Source organism: Anastrepha ludens, chromosome 3 (genome assembly GCF_028408465.1).
Source record: "Anastrepha ludens isolate Willacy chromosome 3, idAnaLude1.1, whole genome shotgun sequence".
NCBI lineage: Eukaryota > Metazoa > Arthropoda > Insecta > Diptera > Tephritidae > Anastrepha > Anastrepha ludens.
Window position 1 is genome coordinate 123,100,148 of NC_071499.1, and position 18,582 is coordinate 123,118,729.

At 36.9% G+C, this 18,582-nt stretch overlaps 2 protein-coding genes across 2 annotated transcripts in view; both read left to right on the forward strand.

The window, feature by feature from the left end:
* Positions 1 to 424: 424 nt before the first annotated feature.
* On the forward strand, positions 425 to 6,149 carry LOC128856744 (vanin-like protein 1). The gene is made up of 4 exons (XM_054092060.1): positions 425 to 709; positions 836 to 1,520; positions 5,060 to 5,780; positions 5,849 to 6,149. Exons 1-4 carry the CDS (start codon positions 626 to 628, stop codon positions 6,090 to 6,092), a joined length of 1,734 nt encoding a protein of 577 aa, XP_053948035.1. The 5' UTR covers positions 425 to 625; the 3' UTR covers positions 6,093 to 6,149.
* A 3,266-nt stretch (positions 6,150 to 9,415) lies between these two features.
* Positions 9,416 to 18,582, forward strand: part of LOC128858989 (uncharacterized) — a 325,060-nt gene continuing 315,893 nt past the window's right edge. Inside the window, exon 1 of the mRNA XM_054095626.1 lies at positions 9,416 to 10,141. The gene's annotated coding sequence lies outside the window, so the exon portion shown is untranslated. The remainder of the gene's footprint in view (positions 10,142 to 18,582) is intronic.

Consider the following 18,582-nt stretch of genomic DNA (forward strand, 5'->3'; position numbering starts at 1 on the left):
ACCGCATAGTTTACGCCACGCCAAGTCTGGCCTGCAGCCGAGCACGTGCTTGAAATTGAGGAATAAAGTGAGGCGAATTAACTCTGCAGCAAAATGCAATACTTTGCAACAAAGGTGGATATAAATTGTTGAAAAGATGCTGTACCTATAAGCTAAAAAAAAACAAAAATAAATAGTACGTGAAAAGGAAAATGTACGCGGCAGCTATCAAACTGTCGCTGAGCGCCTACAAGTATGCGTCGCGTTTCTATTGCTTATCAGCATTTGAAGATTAAAGCGCTACTAAAGCATTTATCGACACTTCAATCAAACAGTAATTCGTGTGAAATGTCTGCCAATTTGATAAGATTAAATGGAGCAGCTGAATAATCATTGCGTATTGTTGGTATTCGTATAGTGAGTGGATCGCAGAGGGCATGAAAGCTGTTTGCAAGTGATAAAAGTAATTGGCATCTAACCACAAATGTTCATTTGCGTTTTGGCATGCATTTTGCACACTTTGGAAAGAATTTAAAGCAGTTCGCAAATCTGAAGATTAAATGCTCTAAACGCTTTTTGTCGGCATAGGAGTGGAGAAACAATTAGAATATAAGCCTACTAAAAGTAACTACCCGAAATTCTCAAAATGCTCCAGAGTGTTTTTAAGCAAACAGTAACGTTGAACTTATTCTTCGTGTGTACCTTTCTCCTTCTATATCCTACAAATCAAGTGAGTTGATCAAAGTTCAACTAGCGGCTTATCGCCTCGATAATCGCGCACCCATATCGCACGTTCGCACAGCTAATGAGTTTGTTAAACTTGAATTCACTAACTGCTTTTCTTATCAACTTTCAGCGCCCTCTTACTGTATCAGCTGCTGCCGTTGCTGCTTCTATTGCCACTGCCAACAACTCTTCGTATTATACCGCCGGCGTAGTGGAGTTCCGTCCTGCCAGAAATGCCGTCAACTCATTGGAAGACAATCTTGCTGGTTATGTGGAGATAATCAGCTCGTCAGCTGCTGAGCCCACTGATATCATCGTGTTTCCGGAGAGCACTTTGAATAGCGCAACCACGTCAACATTTGTACCCGATCCTGATAGTGCAGTCGACACAATCCCATGCCTACTGGGCAATACTAGCGTTTATTCAGATTTTCTGGTACAACTCTCTTGCAGTGCACGTCAGGCGCGCAAATATGTGGTTGTCAATTTGACAGAGCGCGACAATTGCACCACTTCACAGCAGGATCCGCGTCCGTGTGCTAGCAGCGGTTTGAATACTTTCAATACAAATGTGGTGTTCGATCGTGAGGGGCGTGTGATTTCACGCTATCGTAAATGGAATTTGTATGGTGAGCCGAAAAATACAACGTACAACTTGGAGTTGGGCATTTTCGAGACGGATTTCGGTGTACGCTTTGGACATTTTATTTGCTTCGATATACTGTTTTATAAGCCGACGCAGTCGTTAGTTGATTTGGGCATAAGGGATTTCATCTATCCTACAATGTGGTTTTCGCAGTTGCCCTTCTTGACGGGTGAGTAAAGCGTGTGAGATTGATCGGAGTGTAACTCTTATGGTAGACCGAAAAATGTAATTTTTTGATTTTTGCGGATGAGAAGGTTTAAAATGTCTAATATTTCATCAAAGCTGCCGTCGCAGCCACCGCAGCAATGGTATGTCCGGAGACTTAAGAACTCTCCCTCGTTTGGAACGGTCGTCCACCCTGGAACCGCTTTCGCATTATTTTAGAGTGGCGTTCCGTCTTCCTCATTACAAGATCTTTGATTGTGTGCTTGCGTCCAGGTCCCGCTTTTTCATATGGAAAATTTTTTCCGCAAAACCGCTGACGATTTTCCACGTTTCCTCCCTGCTTAACTGCTTGCAGGAATGGCAGAATGCTCGTTGTCCAAATGCTGTCCTTTCAAAGCGACTTCCCATCGGAATATCAGCGGATTTTCAAATTTTATATCAACCAAATTACTGCCTAGTCTAATACTAAGTCTCCATCAAAATGTCAGAGGATTTTAACGATTCTCATGGGCCCTCATTTTGAACACAATCGCGTTGGCTCCGAAACATCAGAACTAAGAAAAACACGAGACATCGAAGTCAGCTATTGCCTTAACTGAATCTTTCTAACCCGTTGTGTTTAGACAGAGCGCCACAATTATCCAAATCAGAGTTTTTATTTCCTTCTGTAAGTGTTGGAGCTAGGAGGTGAATGGCTTACCATATGCCTACGTGCAGAGATCAATTTAGGTAGGAATTTTCGGAATGAGCGAATTGCCATTCTGAGCGACAGTCAGGCGGCACTCACGGCAGTGTCATCATTTGAGATGAAGTCCTCGCCGGCCCTTGTGTGTATCGAGTAACTGAAGCTGTTAGGAGCGCATAATTTGGACATATGGTTAATTTGGGTCCTAGGACACAGGGGTATAACTAGAAACGAAGTAGCGGATGCATTGGTAAGAGAGGTTGTGGCCTCGTTATTAATAGGACCCGATCACTTCCTTGCTATGAGGTAACACACCATCAATGAGAAGCTTAAGAGTGAAGAGCTAAGGCGAAGGGAGGATATCCGGCACCAAACAAAAAGGCCACACCAGGAGAAATCACCCAGTAAGGTACAACCAAAAGAGGTTTAGAAAACTCATAAACCTCCCTAAGTATAAACTGAAAATGCTCACGGGCATTCTCCCCCTCTCGTCGTTTCTGCGACCAATCTCCGGAGATTCTAATACACTCCTTGTCTACAGCGCTATAGCGCGTAGAAGGTTAAGACATCTCGGACAATTGTAGCCAGAAGAAAGGTGCAACCCAGTCAGTACAATCCAGCTCTAGCTTAAGTTTAAGAAGGAAACTGGGTGTGGAATAGGTACTGTGATGAGTGTAGGGTACAAAAGACCATGAGGTCGAAGTGTAAACTTGTAATCTCAGATTTCATTGAAATTAATCTAAATGCTGGTCTAATCTAATCTAATCGAGTCATAATTTGATCTAATCTGAGGGTCATCTTTGACTAAGTTTAGAGAGATGTATGACACATGGAAAGCAAACTCCGGACCAGACTTCCGTAAACTTAGCAAAGAACTACTCTTTGGCTAAGTCCACTCGTAAATCTTTTTTAAGTGCAATGAACGCTGAGCTCGTAGAGGCTTCTAAACTCAGTTCTGTATGAAATTAAAAGCCTCAAAAATCACCCTGTTCGGTTGCAGATTAATTTATAGAATTTATTTGCGAACTTCTGAGATTATCTCGGCCTGCTTTAGTGGGAAAATCAAACCGTTCTCAGAGTTGTCAGCCCACACTTAAGTCTGACTATTATGATCTGATGTCTGCCATGAAAATTGATTAAACTCTTATCTTGTTTAGCTGGTTGTTCATCTTTTCGGGAACAGTTTTGGGTATTGTGCTAAATTAGTTGTCAACAAATTTACGCGCACTCGCCCTTAGTACCGCAGTCAAAATATGAAACTAGCAAAAGCCTAATCTTATCAATAATTTCAGTGCACAGCGCTGAAGTCTATATGAAAAGGTGATTCAGCCAACCACGCATAGGCCAGAGCAAGTATCTTATACGCATTTCTAATCATTTACTACTATACTTTAAAATCTAAACATCTTCTTATGATTCAAAGAATTCTTGATTAGAGAAGTTAGAGTCAAACATATTTAAGAGCATTGACATTGAGGCTGCTAGTTAGGCCCTCAAAAATCCTAAAAATTATTTGGAAATTAATTGTATTTACAGAAGAACTTAACTACCCGCAGTGAGGTGGTGATTAGCTGGACGTCATGAATCTGATAAGGAAAACTAAGAATAAGTATTAATAGCAAAATAAATAACAAGGCAACTCGCTGCTGAAGATTTTAGGGGGCCACCTCCTTTATCGGATCAACTCATCTCCGCCTTTTATCCCTTCTTGCGAATGATGAGGCCAAAGTTAGACTCATCATGCTAGCTTCATCTTTCCCAAGGAAAAGATGAGTAGAAGTCTTCATGCGACTCAGGAATCTGCTAAGGCCCAACAGTAGTAATACACGAATTTAAAAGGGCATTTCGACCGGGTATTACGGTATTGTAGTTCATCTAATACTAGATTCCTTAGAAAATTTAAAAACCTATATGGAGAGAGCAAACGTAAATTTTTAAGCTGTGGGCGCAACGAGCCAAGGCACTAAGAAGATATTTTTTGATTTGTTGCTTGAAATCTGTTCTTGACATATCCTATCGCTAGCTGCCTTGCCTAGTGCGGGCCAATGGCTTGAATCCATTGCAGTTCTCTTCCTCATAGGTATGTGGTTTCATGGAAAGCAGAGTTTCAGTTCCCATTTGTGGTTTTGACACAACTCATCTTTCAAACAGTTTTCTCGTTTCCCGTATGGCTTTACTTTATAGAGAAAGCACGAAAATACTTCTCTTCTTCGAAATCCTTACACTGGGAAAGAATTCGAAAAGTAATTATTCAGCTTCGATTATTTACAGGTTCTTCTATCGGGCTTATAGAACTGGTCCGATTTCCTAGTGGCGGACAAAGCTCCTGTGGGAGTTTTGTCTCCTCTTGTATGAGTTTGAGGGAAGGTCTTTCCAGCGAATTTATGGGCAGTGAGCTGCTTCCTGTGCCTACTCTACCTTTTTGTTAAAAAAAGTCGATTGCCAAAATCTTTGCCTGACTGAGTTTCAAAATTTCAGTATAGGTTGTTAACTTCCAGACGTTTGCTTACCCTTTTTCTCTTTTAACGAGAATTTGAGAAAAGGCCGTCTGGAGATTTAGTACATGTAGTCCGTTGGTTCCGGAATATTTGATCTTTCTTTCCCTCCTCTTCCATGAGTTTGGCAGAAGGCCTTTCCAGAAAACTTATCATGAACTCATTTAAAGAGCATCTGAAGATTTTAGTATAGGCTGATGACTTTGGGATATTTGATTCTTCGTTTCCTTCTTTTATATAAGTTGCCTTTGCTGGTGAAAGAATTGGCAGAGGAGATTTTATCCAATCGCCTTCGTATTCTATTTTAACTTCACCCGGGACAGATTTTGAAATATCTCCTTTTTATTTATTTCTTCCTTTCAGGCGTCCAATTCCAACAGTCGTGGTCCTACATAAATGACGTGAACTTTCTTGCCGCCGGCGCTAGTCTACCAGCCATTGGTAGCACAGGTTCGGGCATTTATGCTGGTCGCAAAGGTCCATTGGTCTCCGTAATGAATACCGGTGACGGCGAGCGTCATCTGTATGTGGCGCAAGTGCCTAAACTAAGTGAAAATCCGCAAAGGGCGCAGGCCGTAAAAGAACAACGGACAATAACACCAGCACCACGGCTAACGCATTTAAATCAGTCTGATATTTTGTTGAAACGCGATTACTTGGATCAGTACGAGAGTGTGTTAGTCGATCTGACGAATGCGACTGGACGTTTGGTGACCGACGTCTGTTACAAGGAGTTCTGTTGCCACTTTGAGCTGCAGTGGCAACAATTGGGCAGCACAGTTGGCCAATACTATAACTACCGTTTGGGTGCCTATGAGGGCATGCGCGATGAACCGGGCGCTGAAGGTACGAATGCGTTACGAAATTGCGCCATTTTCACATGCACCGGTACAAATATAGCAGACTGCGGTAAACTTTTTGCGGCTAATGTGACGCAACAGCCGCAGGTCGCTTTCGAACGCATAGTAATCGAGGGTGACTTCGAGATGGGCTATCCAGCGCTGTTGATGCCAAATAGTTTACGCGATGATCTACTGCCATTGGATATGGATGATTTTGAGTGGGGGGAATCGGACAACGCAGCGTAAGTGTTATTTGGTGTGAGTGGTATTGATGCACTAATGGACTGTTTTTCTGCACCAACATTTCTAGTGGCTCGCGTCATGTGCGTTACACTTTGAATACCACAACGTCTAATCTCTTGGCTTTCGCGATCTATAGTAACTTTTATGATGGGACAGGTTTTATCGAACAGTCAACCTCCAGCAGCCAAGCGACAACGGTGGACCCGACAACGACCACTGATCCAAATGCAGGCGGTGGTGTTGGTGCTTTGCTACAGTCAAACCTATTGATGTGGCTTGTAGTTGGCTTACTCAGTGTAGTTTTAAAGTAGAACAATTTTGCTGATGGAAAATCTATATTACGTATAATAAAAAAAATGGTTTATGCACATTGAAAATATTAACAAAAAATTGTTGTGCGTGATTTGGACTTTTAAAACATTTGTTGTTATTGTTGTAGCTGTTCACTAGTCCCTCCCACTGCGGTGTAGTCTCCAATCGTCGTCTAGCGCATCTAACAGTAGATCGAAGAAACGCACTGTTTCGACAGGTTCGACGCAGAGAAAGAGGCGTGTTAAGTGAGTGGATTTGAGAAGGCATGTTAGTATTGTGCGGACAAGCTGGACATATATTGAGTATATCGGGGTCAATTCTAGACAAGTAGGAGTTTAATCTGCTACAATATCAAGCTCGTAATTAAGCCACTAGTTACGCAGATCTCACAGAGCAACTGAAGTTGTTCGCCTGCAATAGGTGGTGGCGGATCTCCGATAACGTTGTGCGGGTTTTGGGAGTTTAGGAAATTAGTTAGGTTCTCCCCATGAGAGTTGTTTAATGTCTGTCTATATACTTTCCGGTCCAGTAGTTGCAGTTGTGTTTGGCCGTTGATTTCCTTGGTTCAGTCAAAGTGATGTCTCTTGATCCGCCTAGAGGGTGGTGAGCCCTTTCCATGGCAGCTGGTTCTAACTTCAAAAGCCCTGTATAACTCTCAGTTCATTCGAAAGAAGATGGGAAAAACAAAGCATTTGGGATGCTATAAAAATAAAAGCAGTTTTATTAAGAAGTAAATCTCTTAGGAATAAATGACAAAAAAAAAAAAAATTCCAATCTCACTACTATTCTGAAAGCTACATCTTTAAGAAACCTTAACTTTGTAATAGTAGGCGCGTATGTATGTTGCCAAGCGGAAAACAAGCAAATGTTCATTCATCCAACTTTTCCGGTACCACACCGATAAGAGAGTTTAAGAGAAAATGTGTGTAAGAAGAAAAAGAAGTGAGTGGCAGCATTTCCCCCACCCAATCACCCGTTCACCTACATATGTATGTATGTACCTTTGTATGCAATGCAGTTCAGTGAAAATTTGTACTTGTTTCCCATACAAACTAAATATCTACAATTGCATAGTGTGTGTGTGTATGTGTAAGTGTGTATATAGTATGCTTGTTGTTGGCACAAACTGTTGCTCCACTTGTTTGCATTCAACAGTCTGTATTCGTTCATAGAAATGGGAAACACCTACTCGCACATACACACCCATACACACACACCCATACACACACACTCTATATACATTTTCGCAGTTCAAGGAGAACTTTTGTGGCGCTGGGAGAGAACATAGCGAACAAAGCGCGTAACTGCGGGCGCTAATTTCCAATGGAAGGCGCCAAGAGAGTGCGTCTAGAGAGTGGAACACAGAGAAATGAGTAAGGGCTCACGAGCACTCAATTCATTGTAGAGATTTACTGGTTGGTGGCTATAGGCCAAAGGAGCGTGAAATAGTAAAGACAATAAATAATTTAAAAATATGGAGAGTTTGTTTAGCGCACCTGAAATTTTGTGCTGTTGAGTTTTTTTATGAATGCTGTTCATAAAATATGAATGAAGGCGAAAAAGTGAAAATCCTTCAAGTAGAGTGCGGAAATCAAGCAACTCTAGAGACTTTCATGCGAAGCTACTTCGAAAATGAAAATATGTTGCTGCAACAATGAGCGCAATTTTGGTTTTAAGGCCTTGTTAAGATTTTTTTTGTTTTTCGAAAGAATGAAGTTTACAATGAAAACATTTATTCTAAAAAAAAACAGTTATTTTATCTTTTTATTTATAATTCAAAATCGAAGAGCGTTTTTCTGGAATTACAAAACAAACAACAATTTTCAACAGTTTGTACAAAATTATTTCTAACAATTATTTATTTTTTAATAATTATAAAACTATTTGTCATATACAATTTTCAAAAAATCTTTTCCAAAAATTACGAAGAAATGTTTTCTTATTAAAATTGTTTCCCAAAATTCGTAGAGAAATATATTTAAAAATACCAAAAAAAAAATTGTTTTCCAAAATTTCTGTCTTTGTTTTCGAAGCTTTTTTTTTAATTAAACAAAATGATTTCTTAAATAGTTCCATTTAAAATGCATATTTATATTTTATTGAAAAATAAAAAAATTCAAAAATGTTAAAAACAACCTAATACATATAATATAATATAATAATAACCAAAAAATAATAAAAGGAACATAAAAACTTTAACAAAAAACAAATAAAAATGTTGAAAAGAACCCAAGAAAATTGACTTAAATTAAAAAAAATAGAAAAATACTTCACGATTTTAAATATTGAATAAATCTCAAAACTATTAAAATTTTGTAAAATTAAAAAAAAAAGAGTTGAAATGTTGTTGTTGTTAAAAATGTTGAAAAGAACCGAAGATAATTTACTTTAATTCCATAACCTTCAATATTGAATATATCTCAAGACTATTGGAATTACAATTTTTTGTAAATTTGGTACCATACCAGAGCCTCACCAATGACATCAGTTGAAGATTTTCAGAGAAATGCCCCGTCTGAAATTTCATGGGCTCTCAGAAGTTTCGAGGCCTTCGCAGAAAGTCAAAGGAGCCCTCTAAGTTTCAAGGCTCACTCCGCATAGCTACCTAATTTGTTAAATATTAATTTCTGACATCTTTATAAAATTAATTTGCTGCGGTGCATTGATATTAATTCTGATAAAAAAAAAAAATTATAGTAAGCTTCCTGGAAGTTCATAAAATCAAACTGCATTCTGTTTTAACTACCATAAAACACAAATATCCACCATCTTCTTCCTTTTCCTCCTGCCGCGCTCACTTTTCCACATTTACCCTCATACTTGAAAGATCCCACCAACTAGCGCGCCAGATAATCACTCTGACAAAGGCCGCATGAATGAAAGAGTTTTTGGAGAGCATCCTCGCCAGCGGTCACCTGCAATTGGAGACTTTCAGGTGCGAATTCCAAATAAAGCATAAAAAGAATTCCCTTCAATGAACAGCTCAACAGTGCGCTTAACTTTTTCCAGCTCGCCATAGTTGTTGCCGACCCACCGCAATGTGCTAGCAGCGGCATGTGCCGAGCAGTTGGCCAGTCAGTTAGTCGGCAGGCGAACAGGCGCCAAAGTATAGTATACTTCGGTGGGTACGAGTTGCCCGTGACGAGCGGGCGAATAGGGAGAGTGTAGCTGTGCTTCAACTATTGGCTGGTATGAGCGTACATACATTTCTGTGTGTGTGTGTGTTAGCAGGGAAATTTTTGGAATTTTCCCTAGTAATTTGGCAAAGCTACTGAGCAAGAGCTCTCCAACGTGGCTGGCCAAGACTAGTAGGCTTTCAGCCTCCGAGCGGACAGCAACACGAATTTCCTCCCTCCGAAGGGATGCGCGAGTGCGGTGAATTTTTTTTCTGAGTGGTGTTTAGACATACATACATATAAATAGATATATGTACACACACATACAAAGGGCAAGCATGTTACATACATATGTACATGTATACTGACACATATAAATATATTAGATGGTGTGCGTGCGCGTGAAAAACCAGTGAATATACTCGAGCAGTAAATACATTTCTTGAAGAAAAAAAATTAAAAATTAAATAACAAAAAAAATTATTCATAAAAAAGTTAATATTTAAGCGCCAGTGTATTAAAAATGCGTGAGTATTAAAATAAAATGTAAAAATTGGTCAAAAAATGTATCTTTTGATTGAGTGAATAAATACGCACAAGCTGCATTGCTGGAATTTGAGCGGAAAATTTTCGAAAATAGTTGGGGCTGTTGAAGAAAAAAGAAAGATCACTGAGTCAAAAGTTAAAGAAAAATTGTGAATTTTTGAAAAAAAATAAAATAAAAAAAAGAAAGAAATGTGAAGTCAAAAAATTAAAACAAAAAAACATAGAAATATTTAAATACAAATTGAAGTTGTGTAAACAATTTTGAAAATTTTCCTCAACACATTGAAGTGATAGTGGTAAAGTGTAGATGTGCGTGGTGCCATAAAAATTGCAATTGTGTGGGAGCAGGTGCAAGGGATAGGGGAGAAGTACACAGAGAGCACAAGGTAGGAAACTTAATGTAAATGTGTTGAAGTTAAAAAAAAGAACATTTTAACACTGAAGGTTAAATTAATGAAACTAAAGTTTTTCGAATAAAAAAGAAATTGTACTAAATATTAAAATTATAAATGCATTAAATTTACCAAAAATATTGCGAATTAAAAAATAGTATCAAATTAAAATGTCGGTAATAAAAAAATTTGGAGGCCAAAAATTTAATTTATCAAAATTAAATTATGGCGAATTAAAAAAAAAAATAATAATAGACATGAAATATATAAAAATTAGTATATCTCGCAAATATTTTCAATAATGATGCAGTAGTTTAAAAATATTAAAAAATATACACCTCATACAAAAAAATTTTTTTATATTTAAAAAATTTGTAAAACTTTAAAAAATCGGCAATGAAAAGAATTTTACTTATCAAGTCTCAAAAGTTTATAAAAAATAAAATGTACAAAAAAAAAAGAATTAAGGGGTAACACCACTGTACACGCGTAAAATACGATTTTTAAAGAATTTTTTTGTACAGAAGGAAAGGGAAAGGAATCACTCTGATTTGGGAAGTTATTACTTATATACTAAAATACAAAACTACAAAGTTTGATCGAAAAACTTTACAAAATGGCGGCATTGGAGACATTTTTGAAATGTGGTTTTTCTTGAAGGAGTTCCGCGGCACGCAGCACAGAGGGTGCAAATTTTAATCTGGAACAAAGAAACATTTTTTTTCTTAATCTAGATAAAAATAGCTAGAGAAACACGTAGGAGATTTAAAAAATATATATTTTTGTGGAATTAGCAAGCATTTGAAGGAAAAAACTCTATTTTGGACTAAAAAAACGGCATTTAAATGATTATAACAATCGTTTAAATTAATCTATCGGAAAACCCCTACGCTCTTCTCTTAAGAAGGTTATTATACAGACGTAGTGAAAAACCTGATTAAAAATATTAAAATTTTGTTTGAGTTATGCTGCGTGCCAATTTCAGAAAACGTGTTTTGAGAAAAACGCATTTAAAGTATGGAAATTTGGAGAAGTCGTTAGGTAGCAATCACTAACGCTTGGTTAAAAGCTTAAAATATTTATGAAATCAACTTCGGTAACGTATAAAACTTTTTGTTCTGTATTTTAAAAGGTTCAAAGAATTTTTTAAGCTTATAAAAAAAAAAACAATTTTTTGAAATTTCTACAGTGGTGTTACCCCTTAACACCAATCATAAAGTATTTAAAATTAGGAATATAATGAAACGATTTTAAATAATTATGCCGAAGTTAAAAAAATTTAACTTATTATACATTTTTTAAAATGTTTTATATTTGGAGTAAATTTTAAATAACGAAAATAATGAACTAAAAAATGTAACACTTTATAAAATTATAAAAAAAATAATATGTAGTATAATTATCTAAAATTAATAAAAAAAAAATCTAACTACAAAATATAAATAAAAAAAATTTATTCTATAAATATAGAAAATATTTTTTTATTTCACGAAGCAAAGGAAACTTTGAAAATCCATTTTCAAAAAACAAAAATAAAACATGTAACAACAAAATATAAATAAAATAAAAAATAAATTCTATATATATAGAAAATATTTCTTTATTTCACGAAGCAATGGAAACTTTGAAAATCCATTTTCAAAAAAAAAAAAAATCTAACTACAAAATATTACTTGGAAGAAGATGGGGTCTTCAACCTAAGCATATATTATATTATGGCTGTATAAGGCGGTTATACGACTTATTCTATCGTATGGCTCGGTAGTTTGGTGGAAAGCTCTAGGGAGAGAGTACAATACCAAATTACTCGGCAGAATACAAAGATCAGCCTGTGCAATAACGGTCGGTGCAATAAGATCTTGTTCTAGAGAGGCTCTCAATGCACTGACCCCCGTTATTCCAATATACCTACATATAAAGAAGACGGCAACCATGAGTGCATTTAGGTTAAATGAAGCGGGTCGCTGGAAAGAAAAAACTTATGGTCACGCTAGTCTATTGTTGCGACAAGCTCAGTTAATCTCGGTGAGGACTGATTACATATTCCCGACGGTAACTTTCAATAGGAATTTTGCCACTCTCTTTCCATCTAAGGAAGAATGGAATAAGGGGCTCTCTCTAAACAACTTCGACACTACAGTCTATACGGATGGCAGTAAAATGGATTGTGGTGTTGGAGCTGGTATATATTCTCACAGACTTGGAATTGAAAAATCTGTGCGTCTCCCTAATACCAGCAGTGTCTTCCAGGCGGAAGTACTGGCGATTGGGGAAGCTTGTAGGCTACTAAACACGGATTTCTCTTTAAAGGGCAATATCGCTATTCTTTCGGATAGCCAAGCTGCAATCCAGGCACTGGAATCGGCTACAACAACCTCTAAAGTGGTGGAGCAAAGTAGGAATAGCCTCACCAACTGGAGTGAAAACCATAAAGTAACCTTAATTTGGGTCCCGGGACATCGGAACATATATTAGAAGGTAACGAAAAAGCCGATGAATTGGCAAGAGGGGGATCTGCCATGAATAACGTTCTTGCAGAATCGGTACTCATACCATTAGGTGCAGTCAGGAATGCAATTTCCCTAAAATATCTTCCAATCGCAGATTGTATGGAGAGACCAGACGAAAAGCAAAATCAGCAGGACGTTATGGCCCACCTACAACCTCAAGCAATCGTCGACATTGATAAACCTGAAACGACGGGACGCCTGTAGACTAACGGCAGTCCTAACTGGCTTCTGGTCTATCAGAGAACAAGCCGCCAAAATGGGCATCCCTCACAACATATACTGTCATAGTTGTAAGCAACCGCAGAAAAAGGAAACAATCTTCCATTTCCTCTGTGAATGCCCTGCCCTATGGAAAAACATTATTGATACTGAACATTTCTGAATTTGTATAGGTAACAGGTTCTGTTCAAGATAGGGCAGTATTAGAAAAATTCAATAATTGAAAAAAAAAAATTAAATTCCATAATTTTACCATCATTGTGATAAACTTTATTTTTAATATGAAAAATTTATTGAACAAAAATTTATTTATTTGTCATTTTTGTATTTTTTCGTTGATGCAAAGCGAATCCGTGAAGGTGGTATCGGTAAATCAGCTGATTTATTTTTCTTCTTTCGTCATGTCCATGTGGCTGTCAACCCAGAGAGAAACAAGACGAACTCATACTTTGTTTCCTACTTGCCAATCTTTTCTTTGACATTCAAACGTACAAAATATTGTTGTTGGCCTAGTGCCACCACCTTTAATGAATGTGCCTTGATTTTATGTATTTAGAAACAAAGGAACTCTTAATACACAAAAGGAGTCGAAAATAAAAATATTAATACATTTTTAGAGTTCTGATTTTTTATATACATAGAATTTAAAATTATAGAAAAAGCCAAATTTCTTAAGTTTTTGAACCTAATTTGAAGTATTAAGGTAGTAGTGAAGTATTTTCGCAAAGTTTAATTAAAGATTTTTTATTGAAATTTGGTTTTTCAAATTCTTAAATATCTGAATTTTCCTATATACAAGGTGAAGTACAAAGTCTGGTCTCCATATACTGTTTTGCGCGATCTAAAAGCTTTTCGAAAGAGTGTTTCAGGTCATTGCCGGAATGTCCTTCAGGATGTCGGTACCAGCCTTTTGGATGGCCTCTACGGACGCAAAACGTTTTCCTTTCATTGCCAAATGCAATTTTCCGAATAGGTAGAAGTCACAGGGTGTATATCAGGTGTATAAGGTGAGTGATTGATGGTTAAAATGTGATTTCTAATCAAAAAATCAGTCACAAGAGTGGATCGATGAGATGGTGCAATATCATGCAATAAACGCCAACTGCCACCTTCGCGGTGTTCAGGGCGAATTCAACGAATGCGATGCAACGAACGCTTCAAATCGTCAAGATAGAAAATTGCATTGACGGTTTGGCCCGTTGGCACGAACTCCTTGTGAATAATTCCCTTGGAATCGTAAAAACAAATGAGCATCGACTTGATTTTCGACTTACCCAAAAGCGGGTTTTTGGGTGGCGGATGATCTGGGGCCTTCCATTCGGCACTTTGACGCTTAGTTGTAGCTGTCGTAAAGACAGTTCTTGTCTTTTCTCTCCTCTTTAATGAGGTCTTTCGAATGTTTAATTCTAAGTAAATTTTGGTAGTCAGTTAACTTGTGTGGAATGAAACGCGCTCAGACCTTTCGTAAGCCCAAATGATCAGTTTAAATGCGATAAATCGATGTTTTTGAGATATTCAACTCCGATTCCATGAATTTCAACGATGATTTCGGCAAATTTTTGATAAATTTACGAACAATTTCGATGAAGTTTTTGGTGATTACTGATTTTGGGCGGCCCGTAGCATCTCTGAAACGTGTAACCATTCATGAACTGTGGCCCCAGATAGACAATCATCGCCATAAACTTGTTTCATTAATTCAAATGTTTCGGTAAATGTTTTACCGATTTCAAAATAAAATTTGATATTAGCTCTTTGTTCGAAAATCAATTTTGTACCGATAACACAAACATGCTGACACTTTAGACGCAATAACTTCGCTTCCGTTGAATCGAATGACACTAAGCGTTCACTGGAAGTCAGCTAGGACTGTAACTTCCAACTCACTTATTCAGTAAAAAGATGGTGCCATCAAAACATTTTTATTTCGCCAGTCTTGTTTAGTTTGGACTTGACCTTGTATAAATTCTACATAATATTATATTAGTTGCAACTGCACAACGCTTCTAAGCAATGCATAAGAATCGTTAGGAATTAAAAAAAAAAAATTGTGCTGTGAAACATTTTTATCAACATTTTACATTTCCCTAATTTTTTTTATAGTTTTTTTCCTTGAAAAAAAAACAAACTCTCCAGTTCATGGAAATATTTATTCTTCCATTTTTAGTTTGCCAAAAAATACCATAACCTTTGCTGTACTTTACTCATTCAACTGGATATTAGGAATAATTCACCAATCAATAGAATTTTAAAATTTGTAAATTGCTGGTAACAACTATTTATTGCTCCAGTAAAAATTTTAAGTATTGAAAATCCCACCATACTTTGGGAGAGTACCTACAGTTTTTAAATACTTAAAAATAAAAAATTTTAATTAAAAAGAAAATCGAATTGTTTAAAAGATTTTTAAATGGCGTTAATCGACAAGCTCGCTTGCCTGAGTTTTACTGCTCTGCAATGGCTTAAATCCTGTTTGAATCGAAGGCGGTGCCTTGTCACACTCGATGTTGTTCAATATGAACCTTTTCTCGCAACTTCTGGCATACCACATAGTAGTCCATTCTAAATTCATTGCTATTTATTCTCTTTTTAAATGTAGGTACTTGCTTTTCCATTGCCAATTTTCTACTATACGCCAACGATCTGAATATTTATTCAGTCGTTAAGAATACCGCAGATATAATGAAACTCCAATTTGAACTAAATGAATTATATTCTTATTGCTAGGGCTCACATCTTTTATTAAATATTAAAAAATGCCGTCATGCTTATTTTTCGCACCGCGCAAAAGTACAGCTTCGGTACAACTTCTCTGGAAGTAACTTGCAATCCCTTCAAGAATTTAAGGATCTTGGTGATATTTTTAACATTAAATTCTGTTTCATCAGTCATATTAATTTTGTAATTTCAAAGCCTTGAGCTCTGATCAATTTGAAATCGCACTGCAAAAGTGGCTTTTTAACTTTTATTTTTTTGCTTTATCCGAGGAGTTAGAAATTGTGCTTTCATAGCCTAATTTTGCAAAATAAAATAAATAAATAAAATAATATTTTTCTTTTTAATTTGCTTGATAGAAAAATTTCTTTTGCGTGATAGAAATTTTTTCCAATCCTTCATTTATTATTTTTTGTTCAATTTCGCTTGGTCCTCGGCTATGATTTAAACTGTTGTAATAACCTTCAAATATTTAGTTTCTGTGTGTTTATTTTGTGTACTTAAGGGCGGCTTAACAAATTAAGTTATGCTAAATTATCTACTGAAATTCTGGTATTATTAAAATTATTAAAATTTTTCTAAAAAATTCACTAACTTATACCACAAAATTTAATTCGTGATATTGCAAGAAAATTGTCATAATTTTTTTCTCTATTTTTAATTTTTTTAACAATCAAAATTAAAGTGTGAATTAAATTCACTAATTTTTTACGATATTGATTTTTAATGGCACAAAGCCTTAATCCCAAAACCTATACCTTTTCTAACTCCTCTTGGTTTTCTTTCATATTTTCGTTTTGTTTGCTTCTTAGGTTCACGACCTTAATAAAGTCCAACTGCTTCTTGGCTTAGCTCAACTTTGTTTATTTTTCTTTGCTGCGCTTCTTCCAGCTCTTCATGCAATCTCATTTTAATTAAAGTGTCTAACGGTAAATGAGGCCGCGTACACTTGAGATGGGAGATGAGGAAATGAACGCTTCTAATATGTATAAGCTGCCAGAATTAAATGAAATTAACGGAAGCCGCTTCTGGCACGACACACACATGCATATACTCATACATATATATACAGGCGTATTTGTAGATGTGTGTGGAAATAAAGCATTAAACATTTAAATGTAAGCTTTAAATAAGACTTGCCAGTTTTCAAGAAAATAAGCAGTCAGCCCAAAAGATGCAACATAGAAATAATGATTTTTTTCATATAACAGTAATTGTGGCTAACATGAAATAAACGTTGCATACCTTTAAGCAACCTAAATGAAAATGATAAAATTTTTTAGGAAAAAAAAAATAAATAAAAGCTTTTTAAAAAATATTTTATTTTATCATACTTAAATTAATAATTTGTTTATCAATATTTTGTTTTGGTTTTGTTTTTTTACAAACATTTAAATATATATAGGAATACAATGCCTGTTGACGCTACAACTACAAGGTGGCGCAAAAGTAACCTTGCGATGTTTTTTGGCTGTAATTAAAAAGAAAATGAAAAACGTTGATTCTTCTTGTGGATTATTTTTATTTGGTCTTTTAATTTTTTTTTACATCAAGTCGAGAATATGATGTCATGTAAATGGCGGCCGCCACAGTTGATTGCCATTTGAGCCCTTTTTATGGCATTTTCCATCACTTTGGCCAAAACTTCCGGCGATAGGACCTCACATTGTTCACGGATATTGTCTTTAAGAGCTGCAAGAGTCTGAGGCTTGTTGACATAAACCCGCGACTTCAAAAAGCCCCACCAAAAGAAGTCTGTAGCGGTCAAATCAGGCGATCTAGCTGGCCAGTGCAAATTGCAAAACGGGAGATTAGGCGCCCGGGAAATGCATCCTTTAGCATATCGGTTGCGGCACGTGCAGTGTGTGCCGTTGCACCGTCCTGTTGGAACCACATGTTTTCCAATCCCAATTCATCAAGGTGCGGCAAAAAGAACTCGTTGATCATTGCTCTGTAGCGCTCACCATTCGCAGTAACCGTTTGGCCCGCGACGTCTTCGAAGAAAAAAGGTCCGATGACTCCTCCAGCGAAAACAGCACACCATACAGTGACTTTGAGCGGGTGTAATGGCTCTTCGTGGGTTACACGCGGATTTTCAGTGGCCCAGAAGCGTAAATTTTGATTATTTACGTACGCGCTAAGATTGAAATGGGTCTCATCACTCATGATTATTTTTGATGAAAAATCATCTTCCTCTTGGTGGCGATTGGCGGTCAGCAGCTAACAGCTGATGCACCGTCTGGACTTTGTACGAAAACATCTTCAAATCTTGTACCAAAATTCGCTGTAAAGACCGTCGACTGATACCCATTTGCGTGGCACGTCGTCTGGTCGATGTCGACGGCGCTTCCATGACATCCTCGGCTACAGCAGCAATATTATCTGCAGAACGGATACTCCGGGGTCTGCCACGCCTGGCAGCATCTCGTGTTGTGCCAGTCTCTTCGAGGTGAGCGGCAAAACGTCGCAGTGTTTCACCAGTAGGCGTTGGACGGCGAGGAAATCTGCGACGAAATTCACGTTGTGCCAAAGTCACCGACCGATTATTGGTCAAATAAATAGTCAGCAATATTCCGCGTTCTGGAGCAGTGTAGCGTAACATTGTTCATTAAAGTGTATTTCGCATGTGTTTACTACACAAATGTCAAAACAGAACTGAGATTAGGGGACAATCGCAAAATTTATAGCATTTTCTGATAGGAGGATTACTTCAGCGCCACCTGTTATTAAAGTTTAACGGGTTAGAGATAGTCAGAATTTTCTTTTCAAAAAATTGGATTTGTTTTACATTTTCTTAAAGTATAATATCTTAAAAATATTGTGTGAAAATTTGAAGTGAATTCGACAAATACTTTTCGAGTTATTCAACAATTAACAAAGGGCGTTCGGGCTCGGGCTCGGGCTCGGACAAAACTTTAAATGCGTTTTTCTCAAAACTATGTTTTTTGAACTGGTGATCACTGTAACTTAAAAACAGCTTGGTAGGTGTGT

Coding starts and splice junctions, on each gene's coding strand:
- LOC128856744 (XM_054092060.1), top strand. CDS start 626: ATGCTCCAGAGTGTTTTTAAGCAAACAGTAACGTTGAACTTATTCTTC. Junction 1,521..5,059: donor GCAGTTGCCCTTCTTGACGG/GTGAGTAAAGCG, acceptor TCTTCCTTTCAG/GCGTCCAATTCCAACAGTCG. Junction 5,781..5,848: donor GGGGAATCGGACAACGCAGC/GTAAGTGTTATT, acceptor CAACATTTCTAG/TGGCTCGCGTCATGTGCGTT.